The following is a 23743-nucleotide window of genomic DNA, read 5'->3' as shown; positions in this document are numbered from 1 at the left end:
AGAAGGAATGACTGAAAACTTCAACTTTGCTGGATCAGTTCATGTATTACCCTTGTCTCCTCTCACAACCAGGCTTATTGCAGTCTTGGTTAGGGCAAGATCATTTCCTGCTCTAGAAGGCTATGTTATTTGTCCATGGAAAACCAAATAAGAATCAAAGATACTGGTGAACAATTAGGGTGAACCCAAAAAAGAAAAGTTTGCCACTTTAATAGTGGAGGAATTAAAGCTATAACAAACTTCAGGGAAAGGAGTGGATCCTGGTGTCTTCATGCCATGACTGAATGACTTTTTGTAAGATAATGCCTAAGTCAGACAAATTGCTTGGCTCAGGAGAGAGTTACTGGGTGAGACCTACGGCCTGCATCATACAGAAGTTCAAGCCAGCCAGTCTCTTCAGCCCTTAAAACCCATGCAACCAGGAGCTGCAGGATGTCTTGAGTCAAGCAAAGAAATTCCCTGCCTTTGCAGGCAATCATAGATTAATGAAGTGACCTCTTACAGCTGGCAGGGCATTTTGGCCCCCAGCATTTACACTAGGGTGATGTTGCAGAATGAGTCTTCTCTGATGGTTAGAAACCTTTGTGAATGTATTCATGGGTGATGTACATATTTGTCTTGTGGTAGCATTGTCCTGCAGGTGAAATAGCACTTCTTGCTGTATGTACTTAGTGAGAGCAACCTTAACCTTTTGCTTTGCTAGGCTAGACAAACTCCTAATACAGGCTCTCAAGTCACCTGACCGCTCTGGTTACCTTCCTTTGGCTCCATTCTGCTTTCAGAAACAGATTGCTCCAGCTCAGGAAACCAGACCACTATGAAGTCTTGGTACTGGACCCTGCTTCCACAATTCCTAAAAGAATACCTCTGCTCTTCTCAGACCAGGAACACCTTTTTCAGGAAGGACTGCCAGCTCGGGTTCAACTTTCAATTGTTTTCACATACTGAAGAGATGCAGAGGGAACTCAGGGCTGCTGCTTGCAAGTCAGATCTGCAGTCCTCAGAACAGGAAGACAGCTTGTGGCAAAAAATACATATGGTGGGGTTTACTACCCAGCCCCCTTTGAGTGGAGAGTGGGGAGGGAGGAAGAATTAGTCAGTTTTTCATAGGAAACATCACTTTACTTCACCTTCCCTGTAAAAAGGTCCTAGAAATTAATATAGGAAAAGCACCTCGTGTGACATACACAACCTTCTAGGTTTCGCCCAGCGTTATACGCTCCAGGACTACCCAGACCTTGCAAAGCAGTACCTTTCCCTGTGAGACCTCCTCTTCTCTGGAGCTATTGCTTTTCCTTAAAGAAAAGTGAAATTCCCTTTAGATATTGCCTTTATATTCACCAGAGGAGGTGCAGACTTCCAAACTAAGCAGATTTTTTTTCCCTTCTGTTATGCTCTGACCAAAATCCCCTCCTTTGGCAGTGCTGCTCAGGGTTACATCTTTTTGTGATTTTCTGCCACCAGCTCTGAGGTCTACCAAACAAGGTGTCAGGAGTGGATTTCTGTTGAGAAAGCCACACACCCTGTTTCTGTTCACCCCAGTGGTAGATCTGAAATGTGTTAGGCAAATCTTTCAAAAAACTGTTCTTACGTAAAATGAATATATGACAAGTGTCACTTCAAAAGTATAATCTTCAGTCTGCTATGAATGAGTGAAAATATTGAATCAGATTTGACATTATAACAAGCTTACCATGATGTTTTGATGGATATAGATGCTGTTAGTATTTGATACATATACACAAAAGCCCTCTTAACTGTTATTGATGGCTTTCTAATATTCGACCTTCACCTGAGAGATAGGATGCAATATCTTTTAGAAGTTACTCATACCTTGGCTGAGGAAAGCACTTGGGCTTGATGTTCAGCGTATCTGTGCTTAGAGGTCACCAACATTGCCTTAATCGCATGTTTAATACTTTTTAAAACCTCATGCTTCATCTTACAGGTTTTTAAACAAGTATTTTCAGTTTCTTTGAATGAGCAGTCTACTCCATGCAGATACATGAAGAATTTTGTGGGATTTTGGCAATTTGTGGCAATTACAACTACCTAGCACTGCTAGTCTGAGTGTTCTTTGACGGAGTAAAGGGTTCTGAGTGACATGCATCTTTCACTGGTGGAGAAAACATCTATTTGCTACTTCGGTTTGCTGATGAAACTTTCTGAATTACAGTGCTAGAATTGAATTTCAGGGTACTATGCATAATTCTTATGCTTGATCATGGTTTTGGGTCCTTAAATAAGCAGAGAATATTAGCACTCAAAAAACAAAGTCACTTCAGAAGAACCCCCCTAGAAGTCTGAAAGGAAAGCAAAGCAAAGCCAGTGGTTTTCTTTTTTTTTTTTTTCCTTTTTTTTTTTCCTTTTTTTTTTTTAAGAGTTCCTAGAAAGAAAAAATCCAGAGACCTGTAGTCAATGAGCAGACCTACTTCTTCAAGAAATGATTTTATCTATGAAGGCTTTAAGCTTTTTCAGCTGGCTTAAAAGATGCAAGTACCTAAAAAAAATGAAGTAGACAAATAAATAAAGTCACCTCAGCGCTTCATGGATATCCTGGCTTTTGCAAAGGCTTGTCCAACCACAACCTAAATAATTCAAAGCATTGTTGTCAGGCAGCAGCCCAGTCCTCCTAAATAGGCACTTGCCTTATCACTCTACAGCAGATGCTTCAGCCAACCATTGGATATTGAAAACATAAATAATGAAACAAAATTTGGAGACAATAGTTTCTGGGCTGGGGACAAAATACTCATGGATATTGTCAGTCTCTGAGTAACCAAGCAGCAAAAGCTCAAGTGACAACAATAGGAAGGAGAAGAATAGGGACAAGTGAGGAGGCCTGAATCTCAATAAGGCGCAGAGCTGCACATGCTGCTGTTACCCTAGAAACTAACCTCTCCCCTGAAGAGGTTTGCCGGGGCATTGTTTGGGGGACACAAGATGTGTCATACACCAGATGGTCGTGTGCTGTATAACTCAGTTATCTGAGAGGACAGAGTAAAGGAATGCACGCTGCAGAGCTCGTCGGAGGGCCGAGCAGGGCACCATCTGTTCTTTCAGACCCAAGGCACTTTGCTTTTTCTTTTCTTTTTTTTTTTTTCTCTCTCCTTTTTTTTTTTTTCTCTTTCCAAGAAAGGACGGGAAAACAAAATTAAATGATTCACCATTCAGGAAAAAAGAAAAAAAAAAGCTTAATACAGTTGCCATATCTCACTTTCATTTAGCTAATTTTATCCCTGGGTTTTATGTCAGGTGAATTGCTTTTTTACGCCTGGGAGAGCAGCAATTATTTCTCTCTCAGGAGTCTATCATTTATAAATAAAACCCCTTTGAGACCTCATCGGTCATTCACCATCTGAAAACCCCCAAATGCTTCTAACCATATGCTCTCAAAAGTCCCCTCTCTCCTCCCCGAAGTTGCGCACGAATGTTTGTGCAATGCGGGGGAAAGAAGTCTTCCTTTCCAGGAATTGTTCTCCGCCTCTGTCGGGAGTGGGAAGGGGGGAAGGAGGAAAACTAAAAGCCAAAATGAAAATCGCAGCCTGCATGACTGGCGTAGGAAGGAAATATTAATCACAACTTGCGCGACGCCAAGGAGCAGTGACTAAGACGTCTGTTAGGTGAGGCAGAAGTAGGTGTGGGCATAAGAAAACATCGCGTGAGCCCGCTGCAAGTGCCACCGAAGTCAGCAGAAAGGCTCGCTGACTTCCAGACAGGTTGGGATCTGGGAGAATCAGATGGAATAAAGGTTCAGGACATGTCAGAGTACTTTAAGGGTGTATTAAGGCTTAGGGCTTCGGTGCAAGATGAAGAGAGGGTAGTAAAAGTTGGTTAGTAAAAAAGTAGTAAAAAAGGTTGCAAGAAGCGTGAATGAACCGTGTATGCTTGGGGTAGTACTTTTGCTCAGTGACAGACCTGCACTCTGAGCCAGCCCCTGCCTGGGGGCTCACCTTTCTGCTTTTCTGCTTTGGCCTTCTGCCCCATGGCAGCCTCCAACTTCCATATGAAGCCACCAAGCTGCCCTATGGCTGCAGCGGTGCCCAGGGGTCTCGGTGCAGGGAGCAGCCACAGGGTCCCACAGCAGGTAGCCAGCCTTTGGCATTTAATTTCCAGTATGCAGTACTTGCAGAGAAGGTCAGGTTAAGTGTGTGTTCTGTCATTTGGATTTTAAAAGATGAACTATGATTCAAAATGGTATTATGGCTTGCAAAAAAACCCTCATGCTGTGGAATCAGTCCTCAGGCCAGCAGCTCTTATCTGTGCACATCTCTCTCTGCCCATCAGACCCACATCAGATGAACATAAAGGAGAGGAAATGCTTGGATTAATTTAGAGGGAAATCTCTAGGGAAATCAAGTAGAAAGCATGGAATCAAAGCAGAAAAATTACATGCAGAATCAGGGCCAAAGATGGAAAAGGAGTAAAACATGAATCACATTTTATATTTAGGTTACAGATAGCTCAGGTAATAACCTGATTAGGCAATCATTAGATCTAACAAATAATTAGGCAATATTTAAATGGCAGTTATAGATGATAGCATCTCACAAGCTGCATGTAATCCTAATATTTCATACATGTTTCTAGTTCTTACAGCACTGGTAGTGCTTGTAACCACTCTATCTAATGCATTCATCTTTATGAATTAATGATCAATATACTCTTAAGGCTATATAACACAGCATGACTGAAAATTGGATTTCTTTTGCTCTTTGTTTTTTTTTTTTTTTTTTTTTTTTTTTTTAAATACCCTACAAGACTGCCAACTTCTAAATTTCTAAAAAAAAAAATAAAATCACACGAAGGAGCTGATATGTCTCCAAGTAATCCCCTACTTCAATGGATTAGAACAAAAAGAATGAATTCTTAAAAAGAATAACATCAACAATAATATTTTCTTCATTGTAATTAACAAAAATGATCAAAAACTGTCCAATGACAAAACAAAAAATCAGCACACAGCAGAAGTCCTTGCTGGCTCTGGCAGGGAACACATATTAGCAGGGTGAACTATGGAGCACGGAGAGCAGCAGCAATGCATTTCAGTATTTCAGTGTGCTTTAAGGGTTGTGTGAAATGCACAGGCACTGCATGCTCGGAGCACTACAAATATACTTGGTAAATTATGGCAAGAAAATCTCCAAAGCTTCTTCTGTTCCCCCCCTCTGGGGATTCGCCTTTCTCTGATCCAAGAAATCTCACTGGCGACCGCCTATCCCACTTTCTGCACCTGGCCGAGTGATTTACCAGAAACTTGACAGGGTCGTGGAAGCTTTCTTTTCTTTGTTCCATGGGTGTCTGCCATGGAGAGCCAAGCCTGGATTAGCTGAGTCTAAATCCCTGGGCAGTTCGCCAGAGCAATGCTAGTTCTGAAGAAAACGGAGCTCCAAGATGATTTTGAGATCGGCTTTATGCATCGGTTCTTCTTAGGTGCAAATCCACGGGTAGAGAGCATAATGCCTCACGTCGGGCTGGTAAGCTGTTCCCCGTAGGCAGCAGTTGCCAGCCAATGTGGGAGTTATGTGAACTTTCTGCCTGATTCGGACAATGCTGTTTCTCTGGGGCCAGCCCTTCCCTGGCAGTGCTCCCTCGCCAGCCATGTAGGCATCTTTTCACTGGACAACACGCTGCATTACAATAATGTGCATGGACACGTTTAATAATACGCCTATTCGGCACCTGCATTTTCTTTGTTGTGGTGCCAACCATTTTGTCATATTAGCTTTTAGGTCGCTGTCTTTCGGAGCAATGTGAGACTTGCCGTGCTGCCTTGTAAAAATATCACTGTTTTCCAGCATCTTTCTGTAGCTGCCCTGAAGGCAAGGTACACAAAGCCTTGCAGAGGTGGTGGCTCCTTGGAACGAATCTTCTGCAGGTCTCCTCCTAACCCCAGGAGCCAGAGATGCTCTCGTGCCCCAGGGCTGGGGGTTGTATCTGTTCGGAATCTCTGCGTTAGCGAGGGGGGGAACTTTTAGCCCAGTTCCCGTGGAAACAAGGTTAATGCACTCACACTGTGTTTGTTTTGCCTCCCCCGAATAACTTTTGAACCTGTCGGCCTAGTTCAACTAAACTTGACAGAAGGGTAGAGGTCTACAAAATAATTAAGTTCTTATAAGTTTTGTGAAAATAGACATTGAGGCAGAAGAGAGGGGGCCCCGCCACTGCCTGGTCTAAATGTCCTGGCCATGGAAAGGCTGAGCGTGAATTCACATCTCGTCAGGCACCAGGGGAATGACACAGGAAACAGACCTGCTAAACATCGCAACCGCAAAAGAAAGTTTCAGCTGAAATTTGCACTTCTTAGACATCAAAGTCATCCCACAGACAAGACACAAAAAAGCCAGTGTTCACAGAAATACTTGTTAGTTTCTATTTGTACTCAGCAACTGCTTGTTCACAGGACCCAATCCTTGCTGGAACTTGGTTAAGTATTGCTGAACACAAGGAAAATCCTGTAGCGATGGGTCCCACACACATTTGGGTACCAACTATTTCTTTCCATTAGTTTCTGTCTTGCTTCCCTTCATGTTTCCTCATCATAGCTGCCACTGACTAGGGAGCCTAAGAGCCAAACTGTTATACAAGTTATTTAAAATGGAATTTAAAAACATATTTCCTTTTGTGTAAAATTGTTTTATTATGGGTGTTCACAAGTGGTAGGTAAGGAAATTTCTTATCAGCAAAGTAGAAAGAAATACCTCTAATATTGTCATGGCTTGAAAACATGAGAGAAATATGAGAGTAGTATAAGCCAATGCTTTGAAAACAGAAACATGAAACAAACTTGTCAATTCAGATGTCTTTGTGACCACAAAGAAAGCAATACTGCAGATACGACCGATTCCAGCTTCCACTAAACCTATGGGAAGCCTTCTTTAACAGATTTTGAACTTGCAAAGGCTCACAGTGATGTGCATGGACTGAGTAGTCCCACTGAAGGCAACAGCACAACTCCTATGTGTAAACGAAGCACACAAGTAGATTTGCACAGGAGTGGGACATAAATGGGAGTTGCATCAGACCTTTAATCTTTTTCCTTTTCTTCTTCTCTGCCCCTCCTCTTCGCAAACCACCACCCCATCGGTGAAACGAGAATGATAATACCCATCTCAGCGGGGAATGTGAGGATTAGTTTAAAACTGTTTTTACCTTTTCTCTTTTAAACTCAGAGAAGAAAATCTTTCTGTATTTATTTATTTTTATTTTTATTTTTTTATAATTCAAGGAGCAATTTGTTTCTTGCCCAAACCTTTCTAGCTCAGTGGGTAGGGGAAGCCCTGGAATATTTCCACCTTCCTCAGAACTGATGATAAATCAGCACAGAGGTGTCTGCTAGCCACAGCTGCTGTTAACTTGCTGCAGTAGAATGGCCATTTTGTGTGCTGACATCAAACTATTTCTCTAGCACTGGAGCATAATGCTGGCCCATTACATTATTTGAAACAAGCCTACTTTAAAATAGAAGAGTGAAATGTTCAGACTTCTCTTCTTTTGTAAGATACTTTGTGAAAAGGAATCTGAGAAGCAATACCCGATAGTTGTCAGTGTGGCAGCAAGTGCTTCCAGCTCTGAAACTGCATAGGCTCAGAATAATACCGGCTTTTCATATGTATTACATTTATATAACTGTGGTCACTAAAGTCCCTTTGTGCTAGACATGGAGCAGGCATACAGAGAGAGGCAGTCCCTGTCCCGAGGAATTTGTGGTCTGAACAGACAAGTGGGCTAAGCGGAAGAGATGGGGCAACAAATGTGGCCCAACAGGTGAAGGGACTCGCCCAGAGGTCACACCACAGATTAATACTAATGCCAGGCACAGCACTTATCTCTCTTCAAGCCCAGTGCAGCTCAGACCAGGAGCCCACACTTTTGTTTCTCTCTAAACCTCCTCCTTGCACACCCCCCCATCTTTCCTCCCATTGATCTTCTTTTTTGCAAACTTGCATAGTCACCGGCATCTGCTGGGGACAGCTGGTGTGTTTCCACCATCAGCTTCAGCTGGGCAGCCCCACCTTCTTCTCTCTTCTTCCCTGGCTTCCTACCCTCTGCTCTGCTGTAGTGGCCTGACCTACCGCAGCCTGGCAGGCTGGGGAAGCGAAGCCAGCTGACAGGCTTTAGGCAGACTTTCTGGGGGCTGAGATTTATATTTTAGGTAGGGATAGGGGTTACACCAATCTTATAATCCAAACTGCTATCGAGGTGCTCAGAGAGAGACTCTTTCTGCATTCTCAGGCAGTTCTTTGTTTTAACATTGATAACAAAAACAGGGTAGAGAACCATAAAGTCAAGGCTTTGCCTACCTTACAGTTTCTTTTGGCCTTCACACAATTTGCAAGCATTTCCTATTCACTTAAAAAAAATGCTCTGAACAATTTACGTGAACAGCAGACAGCAGCAAATGAGGTTTCAACAGCAACACACTGCATGACAGCTACTTCAGGCAGTGAGGGCATCGAGCTGCTCAGCTCATCTTCCTGCTACCCTTATTCCACAACAAAGGATAGATAGCAGTGGAAGAAAAAAGCTGAGGTACTTACTTTCAGGAGAAGTCTTCCAGGTATGAAGCCCCAGCAGATGAAACAAATCTAGTCTGTTCCTCAGACCAGAGAGGTAAGACCTGTCTCTGGTGAGCAGCTGGGGATGGCTACCTCCTGGCAGCTGTGTGATGAATTCTGATGGCTCAGTTTAAGACAGCCTGGAGAATGGATCTTCTCTAAGGGCAAGGTGGATTATGGGATTTGAGGTCACAGGTTTCAGAGCTGGTGCTCTTTCTGGAAGGATCAGCTGGACCCAGATGTGGAATCAGGCCTCATAGCAACCTGCCATCAGGAGAACTTTAAAACCTGATTATTCTGAGGATACAGGATACTGGAGATGTTCAAAAGGATAGGGACTAACTGACATGCCAACACAAGGGAATTATCTTTTGCATGAGATGTTTACTGTGAAATACTGTTATCACTCAGATAAACTGCCAAACAGAAAATGTAGGTAAGATCTTGAGAACAACCAGATTGGAATGGATGTATTTGCTGGTTATCACAATGCCTCTAGAAAGGCATAGACCTCGATGCTTTTAGCAAGTGCTAAAAGATACATCTTTTTCCCCAGGGCTACCCCAGCTGATTAAGTCGTGCTTTTTTTTTAATTTTAATTTTATTTTATTTTTTATTTCTCTAGTAAAAAATCAGCAGAAGTTTCCAGTCCTGTGCTGCAACTAAGACATCCATACACTGTACTAAGAGAAAAAAAGAAAAGTCAGCAACTTTCCTACATGTATCAAATTTCTGGATTTTAGAAAAAACAGAAGACAGGGTACTCTTGTCCTGTATTTTATTAGGAAATTAATAGGCTGATTGATAACCTGAAATTACACAGTGAATTTCATTGAAAAAATATTCAAAGTAATCACAGCAATTTTGATTTTCTATAAAACATAATGCCCAGGTACAATTCCTGTTTATGTCTGTAAATGTCTACACCCTTAACATTTTTCTATTGTACAGCAGCAAGACCAGATAATTGTAACATGAAGTTAATTAAATACAGTATACTTTTCTCTGCAGTCCAAGTGAAAGAGATGAAATGTTTAAAACAAAGTCCAGCATATAAGCAGTACTATGAGATGGTTCCCTGAAATCTCAATTCGGACTGCTTGTATATAACAAAGGTTTATAACGGGAACTGCTGTGTAGAAGTATGATGCTTTAGGACATAGTTTTCCAATCGTTGGTTTTTGGTTTTTAAGTCTGCTTGCTTTCAAACACTGAAATCTTACATTTTTACATACAGTGCTAGAGTGAAACACAACTTACAGAAATCTCAGTTTGCTAAAGTCACACAGCAGCCAAGATGTCCCTGGTGTGGGGCGGGACATCTGGCTGCACCTGCCCGTGAGGCGGGCTGGGACAGCGCAAAGCTGTGATGAGCTGTGCCTTGTTGCAGAGATTTCAGCATGGAGCCCTGCTTCCTCGCTGCAGGCTTTCATTGCAGCTCCTTTCCTTTCCACCTGCATGGTGAGGCTTAGAGAGCTGTTGCTGGCACCCGGTGTCCCCAGCTGGGAGGGGACTACTGCGGGTACAGTCTCTGCAGTGAGGTGCCCTGGATGTGTACGATGCTCAAAGTGCAAGACCTGATTAACCTGTCCATGTCTCCCCCTTCCTTTGCCAGCAGTATGGGCTACCATCACCATGCTGGACTAATTAGCTGTGCTGTCATCCTCAGTTTTCTGACACTGTCAACCTTAAAGATGTTCTGCTTTCAAAGAAGGGTGGGTATGGTACAGGTGCTGGCTATCTGCAAGGGTTGAATTTCAGCCTTAGTAATCAACTCTCCAATCCTGCTCAGGTTGTACATGTGAAAAATCACACCAAGCCAAACTCTGCTGTTCTTACTGCAACTATAACATGGGGTAACGTGGTTTGTAGGTGAGGCCCTGTGTCCTCTGCATTAGAGCTAGCACTTTTAAATACCAAATGACTCTGGAAGGGAATCAAATTTCTTAAGCTATTATTCAGGAAACTATTCAAATTGTCATGTATGCTGTCTGGTTGAGAGATGCTTTCCTGAACTGGGGCCTCAAGTCCTGCAAGAATTATGGATGCTCAGTAAGTGGCCAGCTCAAGCACTTGACCTGCAAGTCCAGTCACTTCAGACTGCTGTACTATTTTTGGATAGTGTAAGCTTAAAAAAAAAGAGTAGATTTAAGAAGAGGTGGGCCTTCTTTTTAAAAAGCTATTTCAGGACAAGTACATTCAGACCACTCCGTTTTCTATTTATATATAAATTCTTTGGCAAAAATTTCCTAGAAAGCAGAATCATTTTTTCTATGTAATACTTTATCGTCTCCCCATGAAAAACTGGTATCTTAAAAAATCTATAGTACTTTCCACTATAAATAGTATTGTTCCAGATTAAGGATTAGTTCCTCCCTGAAGAAAAACAGATTAAAAAAATCTGGTCATTATCTGATAATGTTTATATAGCAATGTTAAAATAAAACAGCAAAAGAAAATCATTCAGCATGTGGTTTGTCATTCTCTAGAATGTTAGTGGTATGTTTATACAATAAAAACAACATAAGTTATCCTACTTTGTTTTAAAAACATTAGTAGTAGAAATATATATTTATCTGCAGATTCATAAACAAAATGCACATTTTCCATCTAAGTTCAAGTATTATTAGAATATTATTATTACTATTATTATTATTAAAGGATCCCTAAATCCTTGCAATTTTGCCTCTCTTTACATTGTTTTGGTCTTTAGGAGCAATAATGAGTTGTGATCATTTTTGTTGACAAACAAAATCGATGTGGAGGTTTCTGTAAGTTTTGCCTGGTAGAACACAGCCCGGCAATCCTTAGGCTACTACAAACGGCTTTTAGAAGAGTGTGTTTGAGACTAGTGGTGTATACACACAGCAGTCACGTGCTTTGTTGGATGGCGGATAAACTTAATTCCTTCCAGGCTCTCAGCATTCAGTCCCATTTAAAGGAGAAAGGTGGTAAGAGCCCGACCCAGACTTATACCATATCAGGATATATCATCTTCGTTTCTTCTTGGTACTGTCAGTTGCTCATAGGTCGGTAGGGTGTTATTAGGGAGAAAGAGATCTGAATTAACGTTGTTGCCTCTCTGAGATGATCTGTTGTTCCCTTGATCCCCCTGCTGACTGGAAACCAGATGATGCAGCATATCTGTAATGAGGTTCAGTTTCTGGTCCATCTGTGTAACCTACAAAGACATAGGGAAGGTTTGTTTAGTGTCAGTGTGTGAGAAAATTGCAACAAGCCACGTGATACAAATGCGACATTAAAATGACACTTTTTTAAATTAGCATGACAATGACCTCCAGGAAGACACCAGAGATCCACAGTTCCACAGCATTAGAAATTTAATGCAACTGGTCAGTGTTGGATGAGGAGAGGCCTGTTAATTCTCATCTCTGCGATGTGCTTTGACAGTTGTTTTATACCTGGATGAATGCACGACAGGTGGGCTTTTAAAGAGAAGAGCTGGGATAGGGAACTCAGTTCCAGAACTGAGCTTCTGTGTTTTTGTTGTTGTTGTCATTATTGTCTCCATATATTTTTAAAACATTATAAACTACTAACATGTTTATATGCCTTAATAATACCAATATGCTATAGTAAACATCCACCCTACTTGCAGTGATCTAATCCAGAGTAAACTAGGACTGACTGATGCTCTCTTTGTTACATTTGGGTCCAATTACCAACTCAGGCCACAAAATGCCCCACGGATATTTTTGCTGATGCAAGTGCATAACAGCTGCATTCTGTGGCAAGGGGAGGGAGTAGGACATGATTTAGTTTCATTCTGTCTCTGCTCCAATGACACAGCGTTCACTAGGATTGCCATTTGAATTACATGATTTACAACAAGTCAGGAACTCTTCTAAGATGGATTAAAGCTTATTTTAAAGCTGGAGACCTGCAGAGGAAGGTTCAGACTGGATCCATAATGCTCATTTTCTTCTGCCTTTAGACAGATACTCTTTACATTATTTAATTCCTCTTATTTGCATTCTCTGCTCTTCTACTCTGTAGGAAAAAATATAATGAAAAATCAGCATACCTAAGAGAGACTAGATTATGGAGATGTCCAAAACCTAGACCAAGCTTGGATTACATTTGTGTTACTCAGAGGAAAATCAAGAACCAAATGTTTCTAGGAGCAACACGATTTCAGTCTCTGGTTTCTTGCACTTTGCAGTCAAGAAGTAATGTGTACCATCCATTTTATCTGGCATGGGAAGCCTCCTCTCTGCTCTGACTCCAGCGTACTGAGCCAGATGTCCTGGTGGGGGGAAGACAGGCGCTTACAGCTATGATCTGGGGAATTCAAATTCAAGCCATCAGCACGGCAAGCAGGCAAACATTCCTCAAGGAAAGATGCCTGTCCTTCCTGGATGGCAAGAGGCTCTGAAACTGGGCAGTGAGAGTCTGCCATTTGGCCTTCCACTCCCTGCTATAAGCATAAAGAAAAAGCCACAATTTTGTCATTGGAGTCTCAGACCCATCCACAGGGATTCTAAAACACTAAGTAAACCCTTAGGCAAGAAGAGGTAATAGGTTTTAAAAAGGGAAAAGAAAGTAAGCAGAAAAAACGTGATGGGAATAAATTGCCGCCTCAAATATCTGCTAGAAAGTAGTGAAAGGCACATAAAACCGCCAGAAAGAGTATGAGTGGGAGCAATTTATATGTGCCTGGCAATCATCCAAGTATCACACAGGATAGTAAAAGACAGTAAGGCTGAGCAGAACATCAACAAACCTGGAGGATTTCAGCAGAGACTAAAATGTTTTTCTACCGTAGAGAAAATGCTGTTTTTTTCAAACACTTTGTACAACTGGTAGGGAAGCAGATACAGTAATTTAAAAATATGAGGTGCCAGAGATTTATACTTTGCAGCTGGTTTTGAAAACATTAGGCAAAGCACCCTAGATGGTACATGAAACACTAGTAATTCTGGATGGAAATGGCTGTTGAAAGATGAGATTCTTCAAATGAGGAAGCTGAAGAACACATAAGTTCAAGATTTCTAGAAGGAAATACAGATGGAGAATGGAGCAGATCATCAGGTTTTCATTTCATCACTGTTCACTCCCGCAAAAAAGGCACGCTTTGCGCTAATGGTGCCTATCCTGGATGGCAAATTCATGATGTTCCAAGCATGACAGTACGAATCAGGGGCAGCGAAGCTTGCCAAAGCATTTCATTCCTCCACCACCCACCGCCCAGGCATTGCTTGCTTTGTGAGACAGCTGCACTGGAAGGCTGTAGTGGAAGACGGCAGACAGCTATCTTTAGAGTCCAAAGGACAACTTTCCCTCTAAGAAGAAACGTCTTTTGGCTAATTATTCTAAATAACTAGGGGATTCTTATAGATGCATTTTTAAATTTGTGATTCCAGGCAGGGATTACCAGAGGAAACACAGACTGAGGATATATCTGGAAAATGTGCATTTATGAAACTCTTGCAGTGATGAGCTATTGAACATGACAGTAGATTGGACTGAGATCTGGATAGCCCTTCAACAGCTGTGTGTCTTGGTGATGAAGTACTGGAGAGAAGTGAGATGTGAATACTCTTGCTGGGAAATAAATTCCCTGAGATAATTGTCTAATTTTTTTCTATGGAATAAGGTTTGGCTGCAGCAGCTGTGGAGTGCAGGAGGCCCACAGAAGCAGAGGCAGAAGCTAATTACTATTGAGCTGAGCCATATGAGATGAAAAGGAACAACCTTCATCTTCCACATTCCTACTTATTGGTATAGGTCTCTAAAGCCATTTGTGCAGAGATGTACAGGTAGCTGGTTGTGTTTAGTTGTTGTTTGATCAGTTTTGCTATCCAATAAGCAAAGCTATTTGCCAGGAAGTTCTGTGCCCATTATGGGCTTGCTCCAAGATGCTCTTAAGTCTGTGGTAGTTTCTGGCAATCACAGACTTCCAGTGACTTCAGTGTGCTCTGGATTTGTACATTGCTTTGCTTATGCCTCTTGGGGTTGTATCAGAAAATATTATGTTTGTAAATGAGAGAGCAATGGGACGATGTCAATTCTGCCAAAGTGGGTCCTCTGCTTAAAGCAGGAGACATTTTAAAGAGAGTTAGATGCTACCAGAAGGCAACTTCTACTGTTACCGCAGGCCTCGGATGTGCAAGAATAAGTTGCTTGCTGGTAACAGCCTTGCTTGTTAGCAGTCCCAATCTGCCTGTTGTTATCCAAATACACATCCTGAAATATACTCTTCACTTGTTTTCTGCAGAGATAATTATAACCACTAGAAAAATGTCACAGTGTGCAATACCTTTTTCATTAAACTAGGTTTATGCACTTAACATGCTGCTTGGATAAGTGTATCATCTTCCCTGAATCATAATTTCAAACACATTTACCTGATTAGAAATTAGCAATGATGCCAGAATGAATAAAAGTAAAGCAAACAGAAAAAGTGCTGATGTGGCTATAATCTTAACTGCTTTGGACAACTCTGATCCCTCCACTTAAAACAGCAAACAGTGTTAATTACATAGGAAAATAACTGGGACTGCTTCTTTTATGAAAAACTAAGTAACCTCTTTCTAGCTGATTTATGCTTCATTAGAAGTATGATGCTTGTATGATCAAATTCTTTATATGCAAATCATTTCCTTTGTGTTTTGTAGTTATTGGGGAGAGCAAGCAGTGCTTGAAACTCTTCAGAAATTACACACCACAGTTATTCCAAAGTCTTACTGAAATATTGTATGACAACTAGTTTTCCATCCTCCAAAATCAATTTTCTAAAAGGATCCAGGGGCTATAGACTAAGCATAGGTGGAAAGAAGCAGATTAAAACAAGCTTTGAAGTGAGCTCTTAGAAATGAAAAAAAAAAAAAAATCCCATCCATGCAGCGCGTTGAAAAAAAAAGAAACCTAACAAATAGCTCTTCGTAAAGACAGAAAGTCTACAGCACAGGTTTTAAATGTCACATCATGAACAAATGTAGCTATCTTACACAGCAATTTTTTCTGTCCCTAAAGAAGTCACAGAGGTGTATGACTACACTGACATCCCGTACCAATAGACTAGAGGCAATGACACAGCTCCCGTGCGAGCCACGGGACCCTCTGAGGTGGTGTTTTCAGGAAACAGCTACAACTCAGTATAAAATGACATGCCAACTTTTACAAAGGTATAAAAGACATTCCAGAAGGTGTTAAGGAACAAGGCAGAGACCGTTCTTGCTACATTTTAAGCATTCATAGCAAATCTGTGGTATGATTCAGGATAGCAAAGGTCACAATGAACTTGTTTTCTTAATTTTTTTTTTCTCCCCCAAAAAAGAGGAAGTCTGGATGGCTCCAGGGGCAGCTGGAAGAGAATCTCCTTAATGCAGCACTGTGAAGGAGAACTAAAGAGTGGAGACCTGCTCCCAAAACTTGTCATAGGGGTTTACTGGAAAGGGGCAAGGGGAGCTGGAATCATGGAGCTAAAAGGGACGGTATTTTCAGCCATCAATATTCAAGATAGGGGAGCAGGCCAAGGACAAATTTTTGGCGATTGACAATTTTGGCCACAATGACCACAGTTAATTACAAATTACCAAGTTAAACCAAGCACTGCTCCATGATCTGGAGTGGTTAAAGCTGTTGATTAAAGCTGTCTCATCTGCCCTTCATTCTGGGTTTCTAATTCCCTGACTTGGAAATTTCAGAAGTAAAACTTGGACATTAAAAGAATATATTATTAAGGGTAAAAATCATAGTCCCTTTCAACTATAAGGTTGTTCATAACTACTTATATTCTTAATGCAGTTGACTGATTAAACAAATAATTTGAACTAAATCAAGAAATTTTTAATCAGCACAGTTTATGCACCGTGCTCACTCAGTGGATTCAGGGGGACCATGCTTGCTCTTAATAGGGAAAGATGAGTGTGAATCTGCTAAAGGACAAGAAATAAAACAGAATGCAGGCTATGCTTGCCTGAATGAAAATGTGATAAACGAAATTTTCAGCTACTTTTCAAACATAAGACTCACGATTCTGCTACCCTGAATTAATTTGAGTGGTGTTAATTCCTGAGAATGCAGCTTTTTAGCTCAAAGGGCAGCAACTCTTGAAGGTATTTTTTCAAAATAACTGAAAATGACAAATATTTATCACCACTGATGGCCTCTTAATGACGAGGAGCCTATTGCTCTGCAACATGAGAAACTTTAATGAAAAGAAAGTCATGCTCTCTTCATCTGTGTATCCTCATAGGTGGTTTTGAAAATAATCTTTTCCATGTTTGCTATTCAGTACTGTACTTGCTGATGAGCTAGCTTTAACTTTCAGAAAAAACACACCAAAAATCCCTTCTGTTAACAAAACCATCTTCAGGCATACTAATGACTTAGTCATAGAAAAGGTAAGAGGCAAAAAATATTCCAGACCTTATGATACATGTTAATGGCAATGACATGAAGGAATGTATTGCTATTAACCAGTACTTTAGCAAATGGAGAGTGAGCTCTTCAACCTAACACCTCTTCGTAAGGTGTGGTTATAAATCATGGTTTTCTTTAGTGGCATCTATCCTATTCAGGCAATGTGCTTGAGAATATTTGAGGAAGCTTCAGAAAGCAGCTTCCCTGGCTCCCCTTGTTGCTGAGTCCCTACATGTTTTGGTATCAAAATATTTCTAAAAGTTAATGCTTTAGAGGTTTCACAGTCCCGTGGACAGGAACAGTATCAGGAGTGGCTTTTCAGAAAAGTTCAGGGATAGGTATAGGAATCTTCATATAGATTTACTTTAAACTTTTCTCCATAATAGAGGCAGGAGAGACCAACAATTTCAGTATTATTAAAGAAAATTTATTTCTTCAGGTACATGATTTTTTCAAAAATATTGGAAACTGTCATTCTTCCATTTACAGCACCCAAGACTGCAAATGCTTGTGAATCCCCTTATCAGAGCTTCTGGCTTAGATGTGTTTATTTTGTTGCCAGAGATTAGGCAGCATTCTTGCTGGAGGTTATATACCAGTTGCTGAGGTGTTTATAGGAGAATGTAATCTGCATGAAGGAAGATTTGTTCTCCAGACTGTCTGTACTTTCTCTTGAGAGTTGTCCAAAGAAGGGAGTATGTGTGTGGTGTCTGGGGGAAGGATAGAGGAAGTGGAGCCGGTGAGAAAACACTCTCTTCTAATATAACATTACTCCTGGCTAGAAAAATATAAAGGCTGAGCTTCTGAGGAACCAAATTAGCAGGTTTTGTGGGCTGCACATGACTAGTCAATGAAAATATTATATTAACACTGCAACCACTGTCTTAACTGACAAGTAAAACTGACAACTTTGAGAAAAAAGCATCTTTGGAAAGAAAGGCACTTGTTACACACTGTATCCTAAAATCAGCTGTCTTGTATAAAGCTGTCAGTGCCAGTTTCTTCACTTTGAGATACTAACAGCTTTTTTTTTTCTTTTTTCTTTCTTTCTTCTTTTTTTTTTTCAGTAGACTGAAACTGTTGCTGGTCTCCTCACTCTGTGTTTTTACAGTATTTTTTTTTCTCTCACATTTCTTAAAAGCATAAGAAAAAGCTTACTTTTTAGTAGTTGCAACCTCTTAAGTAGCTGCTGATAATTCTCTATTAACCAATGTGTGCTGCTCTGTGCTTTCAACAGAGTGGTGAGCTGGGACTGGGAAGAAACTTCTGAGCCACTGAGTCTGGGCCAGAGCTTAGAAACAACTGGGATATACAAACCAGGCATTGCCTCCGATTCTCCAGGAGTTACCTTGAAACCAGAGAGAATTGCTATTAACAAGGGGCTTGACTTCTCACAGTACATTCTTGAGGCACTGTGTAGAAATTCAGCTGTCACATTTTTCTGAATTATGTTGGAAAGTAAAACGAATTGGTACCACTGCTAATACCAACATGTGGACATTTGATTAGTGACTATAACTGTGGCATTTTAGAGTAATTTTTGTTCTTTTGAAGAATTTTGTCTTGAATGTAGAGTACAAGCTTTAGGGTAACAGATCCTCAAGCAATAGGAAATAGGAAAAATTAGAGGGTTAATCTATGCATTCTTTCTTTTAATTAGAATTGGGAAAGCAATTTTGATAGTTAGGTCCTTGTACTGAAGAGAAGTCTTTTTCCTTTCCACATGTCCTTTTCCCTAAAGAAAAATATATTTTTCTAAAAACATCCTCAAAGTGTCTGGAAATTTGACATCTCTGGCTAGCTATTTGCTCAGTTCAATTTCTTTCATGTGGATTTTCATGATTTTTAGAGGAGTATAATTACAACTATACTGCTATTTTTCATATTAGAAGTCTCCCTTGAATTCTATTTGAAACTGCCAATATTAAGAGACATGTCCTGACAGGTCAAAAACTCAGTGATATGAACAAGCCACTTAAGTATTGTGTAACAGGAATCTGTGATTTGTATAAAATATGGCTTACGTATTACCCAGCACAGAATATTGGCTGCATTTTTTTGTAACTGTCTCTTTTATGACACTGCCATTTTTCCCTCAGATGAAAATTAAGATACAGCCTTCAGTGACAGCAGTAGTTGAAGAAGATATTATGCAATAAAACAGCGGCCTTCACAGATATCTTTGTCTATTTCTAATCACTTACACACAACTCATGTATGTAATCTTGATGTAAATAAATGCTTCTGGATTTGCAGTTGGTAAAATGTCAGGTATGAGAGAAACTGTTAAGGACCTACAAAGAAACAAGGGGCAACAATAAAAAGACAGATGCTGTTTCATGTCACCTTCATAAAATTACCTGGATATAACTTGCTGCTTGACTAAGGGAAGCAAGGTAAAATGAATATATACTACTTCTGCTAAGGAGGTGGGTAGGACACTGCCAAAAGGAAGAATTAGTCATGGAAGAGCAAAGTATACTTGGCCACGAATGGCTACAGACTACAAGACCTCAAATGGTGCAAAGATTCTGGGGCAGTGGTTATTTTAAAAGCAGAGAGGATTCAAAGCCCAAGGGTAAAAAAAAAAATAATTAAAAAAGTCAAGGCAAGGCTGGATGACCTAAAATGCTGCTAGTCGAGACAGAAGCAAGGAACAAGATGGAAGTGGCTGTGAAGATGGCAAGAAGTGGAGACTGTGAACTGCTGCTGCTTGAGAAAAAAGAGCTGGGAATGGTGGCTGTGGTTCAGCGCTTTTGTGGTTGCTATTAACAACTTCTTGCAAAAATATGTGGCTTATTTAAAACACCCAAACTATTGGAAATCAGCTCTTCCTGAGAATCTTTCTTTAGCTCTAGGTGTAGATTTGGGCTAAGAAGTCCCTCTGATTGCTAATCGCTCCCCAAACTCCCCAGCCAGCCCCGCTGGCTTCGCAGCACTGAACGCGTGCCCAGATGTGTGCAACGCTCACAGATCTGGCATCCAGAGGGCTATAGCCAAGCAATTAACATTTGTGGTCAACTCTTGTAGATAAATGAGACAAGACTTAAAACACATGGAAATTTTCAAGTTAGGACAGTGTCCAAAATCTACAGTCTTTGGCCCAGCACAGCCTCAGGATACAGCCTTTTTTTAAACTAAAATATTACAAAGGTCAGAGATTATTTTTTAACCCTTTATTCTAATAGAGTATCAGAGCATGAGCTGTAGATAAACAAGGGACTTTGAAATGTTTTTCTTTGCTTGTATGAACCCAGGAAACTGAAGGGTCTTGTCTCTGAACATAACTGTTATCAGAAGCTAATGAAGAAGATAAAATCCCCCTATCCTATTAATAGAATACTTCGGATTTTTCAAGAATTTCTTTATTCTCATTTACTATTGCCCCACCTTCAGGAAATGACATCTCTTTCGCCAGTCACAATTTTCTTCCATTTTCATTTAAAAATAAGATGCAAGTTGGCAAAAAGAGAGGGATTCTTTTCTTAAAAAAAAAAGACAACCAAAGATACCAGAAGTATGAGAGTTTATGTACCCACAAAAATGACTGGGCATCCATCTAGCACCGTCATCCTAAACAGTTTCCCAAAGTATGCTTAAATGGAAATCCAGTTGTATGGAGGATGTAGAGTAGGCTCAAGATAACAAGAAAATTAAGGAAAGTATTGGTCAAAACAAAATGGAAAAAACAAACAAACAAAAACTGAAAAACCCCAACAACTTATCTTTACACAATAGTTTGGATACAGCTATAGAATAAATGGCAGTAATTAGCACATCTTATATCCAAAGCCCTGAGAACCTTAGCCTATCTATACAGCACCATGCTGCAGTAGATAGTTACTGTTAATATTATCACAAAGTGGGGAAAACTGAGACAGTGAAGTTAACGGCCAGGCTGCAGATTTACTAAACATCTTTAACTTGGAAGAAAGAGCTCTAATAAGAGCTCTCATCTTTCCTGTCCTAGGCAGATCTTCAGATCTCAAAGCATTTTTCAGTTTTCTAATGAGAAAGAAGTTTGTAGAACTGATTGCTTTCTGACTCCCAATCACCTTTGTGTTCACCAAGATGTTCCTACCCTGTGCCCTTCTGGCTGAGCACCCCAATACCTATCTTCAGGGGAAGGAAAGATGCTGTGTAGCTAACAGGCACTTATTTTTCAGATGCTTCAGTTCCACAGATGTGAAGAAAACTCCCTGTGGTACTTGCCTCTGGAGGACTCTCTTTGCTGGGTTTAATCACGGCAGTACAGCCTCTGAATATCACTCCATATTTTTGTTGTCAGGAATTTGGCTATCAGACAACAGCTTTCTCCTAGCTGTAGATTCCTGTTTCAAATGTGGAACAGTGGCATATTAACAACACTTCAGAGTTCAAAAAAAGTAAAAGACCAAACTAACACAAAAATATGTCCAAAACTCTTTTCCACAGGAAAATAACCCCCAACCCAACCCAACCCCCCTACCACCATCACCAGTTAAACAAAACAAAACTGACTAATCTTGACCTCTCTCCAAAGGGGAATGTTTTGTTTCTTGAATCCTTGGCTCTTGCTCTTGTATGATACTGGGACTATGACTAATAACCTCTTGCCGGAGTACTGCTGATAATTTCACCATTGAGTAGCTGTTCTAGTTCTGGATCATCGTAGTATGCATTGAAGTTGCCAAGATTTTATTTTTAAAAAACAAAGAATAAGATATACGCTCATAATCCCCCAGTGTTAGAAATACATTTTTCCTCCTTCCTCTGAACTGTTATTTTTCAGATGCCTGCTAAGAAATGGTTCCTTTTTTGCTTTCTCTCTCTAAAACACTTTTCCTAATTCAAAACACATTTGAGGCTGCAGCTCTTTTTAAAGCAAATATGCTATGCATCACATTGAGTTAGGTCAGCATTGCTTATGTTAATGTTTCTTGCTTCACTCAAATGAGGCATCCACACTCCTTTTCAAAGGTAATAAAGCCAGACGAGGTGCACAGCGTTTTCCAATTGGAATAGAAAGTGAGACTCATCCACAGGTTATGGATCTTAGAGCAGACACAAATTCTGTCTTACAGTGGAAACTAAATGTATACCTCAGCTATGGCACAGCCACATCAGCCCTACTTCCTTGCCCAAAGCAGGCAGGCAAGAACAAATTCAGTTAATTCACCGCAAGTTTGTTCACTGTCAGTAAGCTAAAGGAAATGAGAACAATGAATCTCAGTCTATGCAAAGCTTGAAAATGGGAGTTAGCACGAATTACTGCAACACAGTGCTGTGCTGCTGCATGTCACCACTACCACTTCGAAAATTCTTTTCGCTCCTTTCTTGCTTCAAGGAAATGGCATGGGTAGTAAGGTGTGGTGTGCCCGAGTCTGGCCAGAATGAGGAACCTGCTCCTGCTGGCATCAGGTCCCTTGATACAACTCATGGCAAGCACCTGAAAATCAAGGGTCATCTTTAAAACTGTTGGCTGGCTTTACTGCCACAGTTGCTGGGGTACCTGAACCTGCAGCGGTTCACATGCTTTGCCTGACTGAATGTGTCTCCTAAAGGTAGGGGTGAATACCACCAGAGCAGGGCAAGGAACAGGCAGAAAGGACAATGGACATTATGCAGCAGGGAGTGGGAGGGAAGGACTGTAGCTGCTACAGGCACAGATGATGATGGCACCTGCCTGAGGTCTCCCTTTTGGAACCTGTGCACAGGGTGGGGGAAATGGAGTTGCATGAAATGAAGCATCTTTAATAGTTTGCAGCATGCCATATGAGTTGTGTGTGGGATATTCTATTGGATGGCAACTATCACAAGTGGATGGGACAGCATGAGTAGGGAAGGGCACACCTATCTGCTTTTTACTTGAAATTTTAAAGAACAAGATCACTTCAATCATTTTTTCAAAAAAGTTTTTTAGCCAGTTCTTTTTTAGCATCTGTAATCTACTCATTATTTGTGATTTGATAGTTATTATATGGGCAGAAAAGACATAAAAACTCCTTTGTACCTAAAATGAGCTTACAAAATTAATAACCATACGATGACTTCTGCAGCAATCAAAAATGGTCGGGAAAAAGGAGTGGGGGAGTGAAAGAGAGAGAAGCAATTATAATAACAGCGAGTTTTGAGATTCCCTGAGGGCTGCTGCTGGTAATTAAACCAACGGCAACATGAATCTCTGTTTGATGTGGTCATGAATTTGTTTTCAAAAGAAAAATCTTTAAAAAGATTCTTTTAAGAGAAATTTTTAGAGAACAAGCTCAGCATGAATAATTAGACCAGAAATACCTTGATAAATATTATTATGGAGAAGTCATTTATGGGCCATGGCATTTGCAGGTTAGAAATCCTAGTGATAAATAAGGTGGCAAGTTTGCACCCATTCTGCACACACAAGACTGGGGCCGTATGCCTGAGTTAGTTCCTCAGAAAGGAGGCTGTCTCTTATTTTCACTGTTGCATTAAGCGTTACAAACATGCAGACAGAACATTTCGGTGAGAAAATCCAGCACAATGAAAGAAAACCACAAACAATCCAAAGGCACTTTTCTTTCCCAGGGGCCTGCACAAAGATCAGAGGTGAAGTTTATCAGTGATAAAAATATCTGTGAGCTCACTCACTCCACTCCCCTCCCCTTCTAACTTCCATTCACTTCTGCTGAAATCATACCCTTGGAAAAATCTCCTTCAGAATGCTTGAAAAATAATAAAGCTTTCGTTTTGTGGAAAAGCTAAGCATTCAGCAACACCACTGAAATCCAGAGAAGATGCAGGTGTTCTGCATCCTCCAAAATCTAGTTGCCTGGGACACC

At 40.7% G+C, this 23743-nt stretch overlaps 1 protein-coding gene and 1 long non-coding RNA gene across 11 annotated transcripts in view; one reads left to right on the top strand and one right to left on the bottom strand.

Moving 5' to 3' along the window:
- The window catches only part of LOC110352760 (uncharacterized), a 79614-nt gene that overhangs the window by 12346 nt on the left and 43525 nt on the right, over positions 1–23743 (top strand). The window lies entirely within an intron of this gene.
- Positions 9320–23743, bottom strand: part of KCNQ1 (potassium voltage-gated channel subfamily Q member 1) — a 408405-nt gene continuing 393981 nt past the window's right edge. For 6 of the 7 annotated variants that reach the window (XM_072038533.1, XM_027458507.3, XM_072038534.1 and 3 more), the window contains one exon: positions 9320–11739. In XM_072038533.1, coding sequence (XP_071894634.1) covers positions 11539–11739 — 201 coding nt within the window. In that variant the 3' untranslated portion in view covers positions 9320–11538. Of the gene's footprint in view, positions 11740–20107; positions 21278–23743 lie in introns of those variants that run through there. The other variant, XM_027458505.3, reaches the window with a different exon arrangement.

Source organism: Anas platyrhynchos, chromosome 5, assembly GCF_047663525.1.
Source record: "Anas platyrhynchos isolate ZD024472 breed Pekin duck chromosome 5, IASCAAS_PekinDuck_T2T, whole genome shotgun sequence".
In the NCBI taxonomy this organism is placed as follows: domain Eukaryota; kingdom Metazoa; phylum Chordata; class Aves; order Anseriformes; family Anatidae; genus Anas; species Anas platyrhynchos.
Note: the sequence above shows the minus strand (reverse complement) of the source record. Positions and strands in the feature narration are given on the sequence as shown.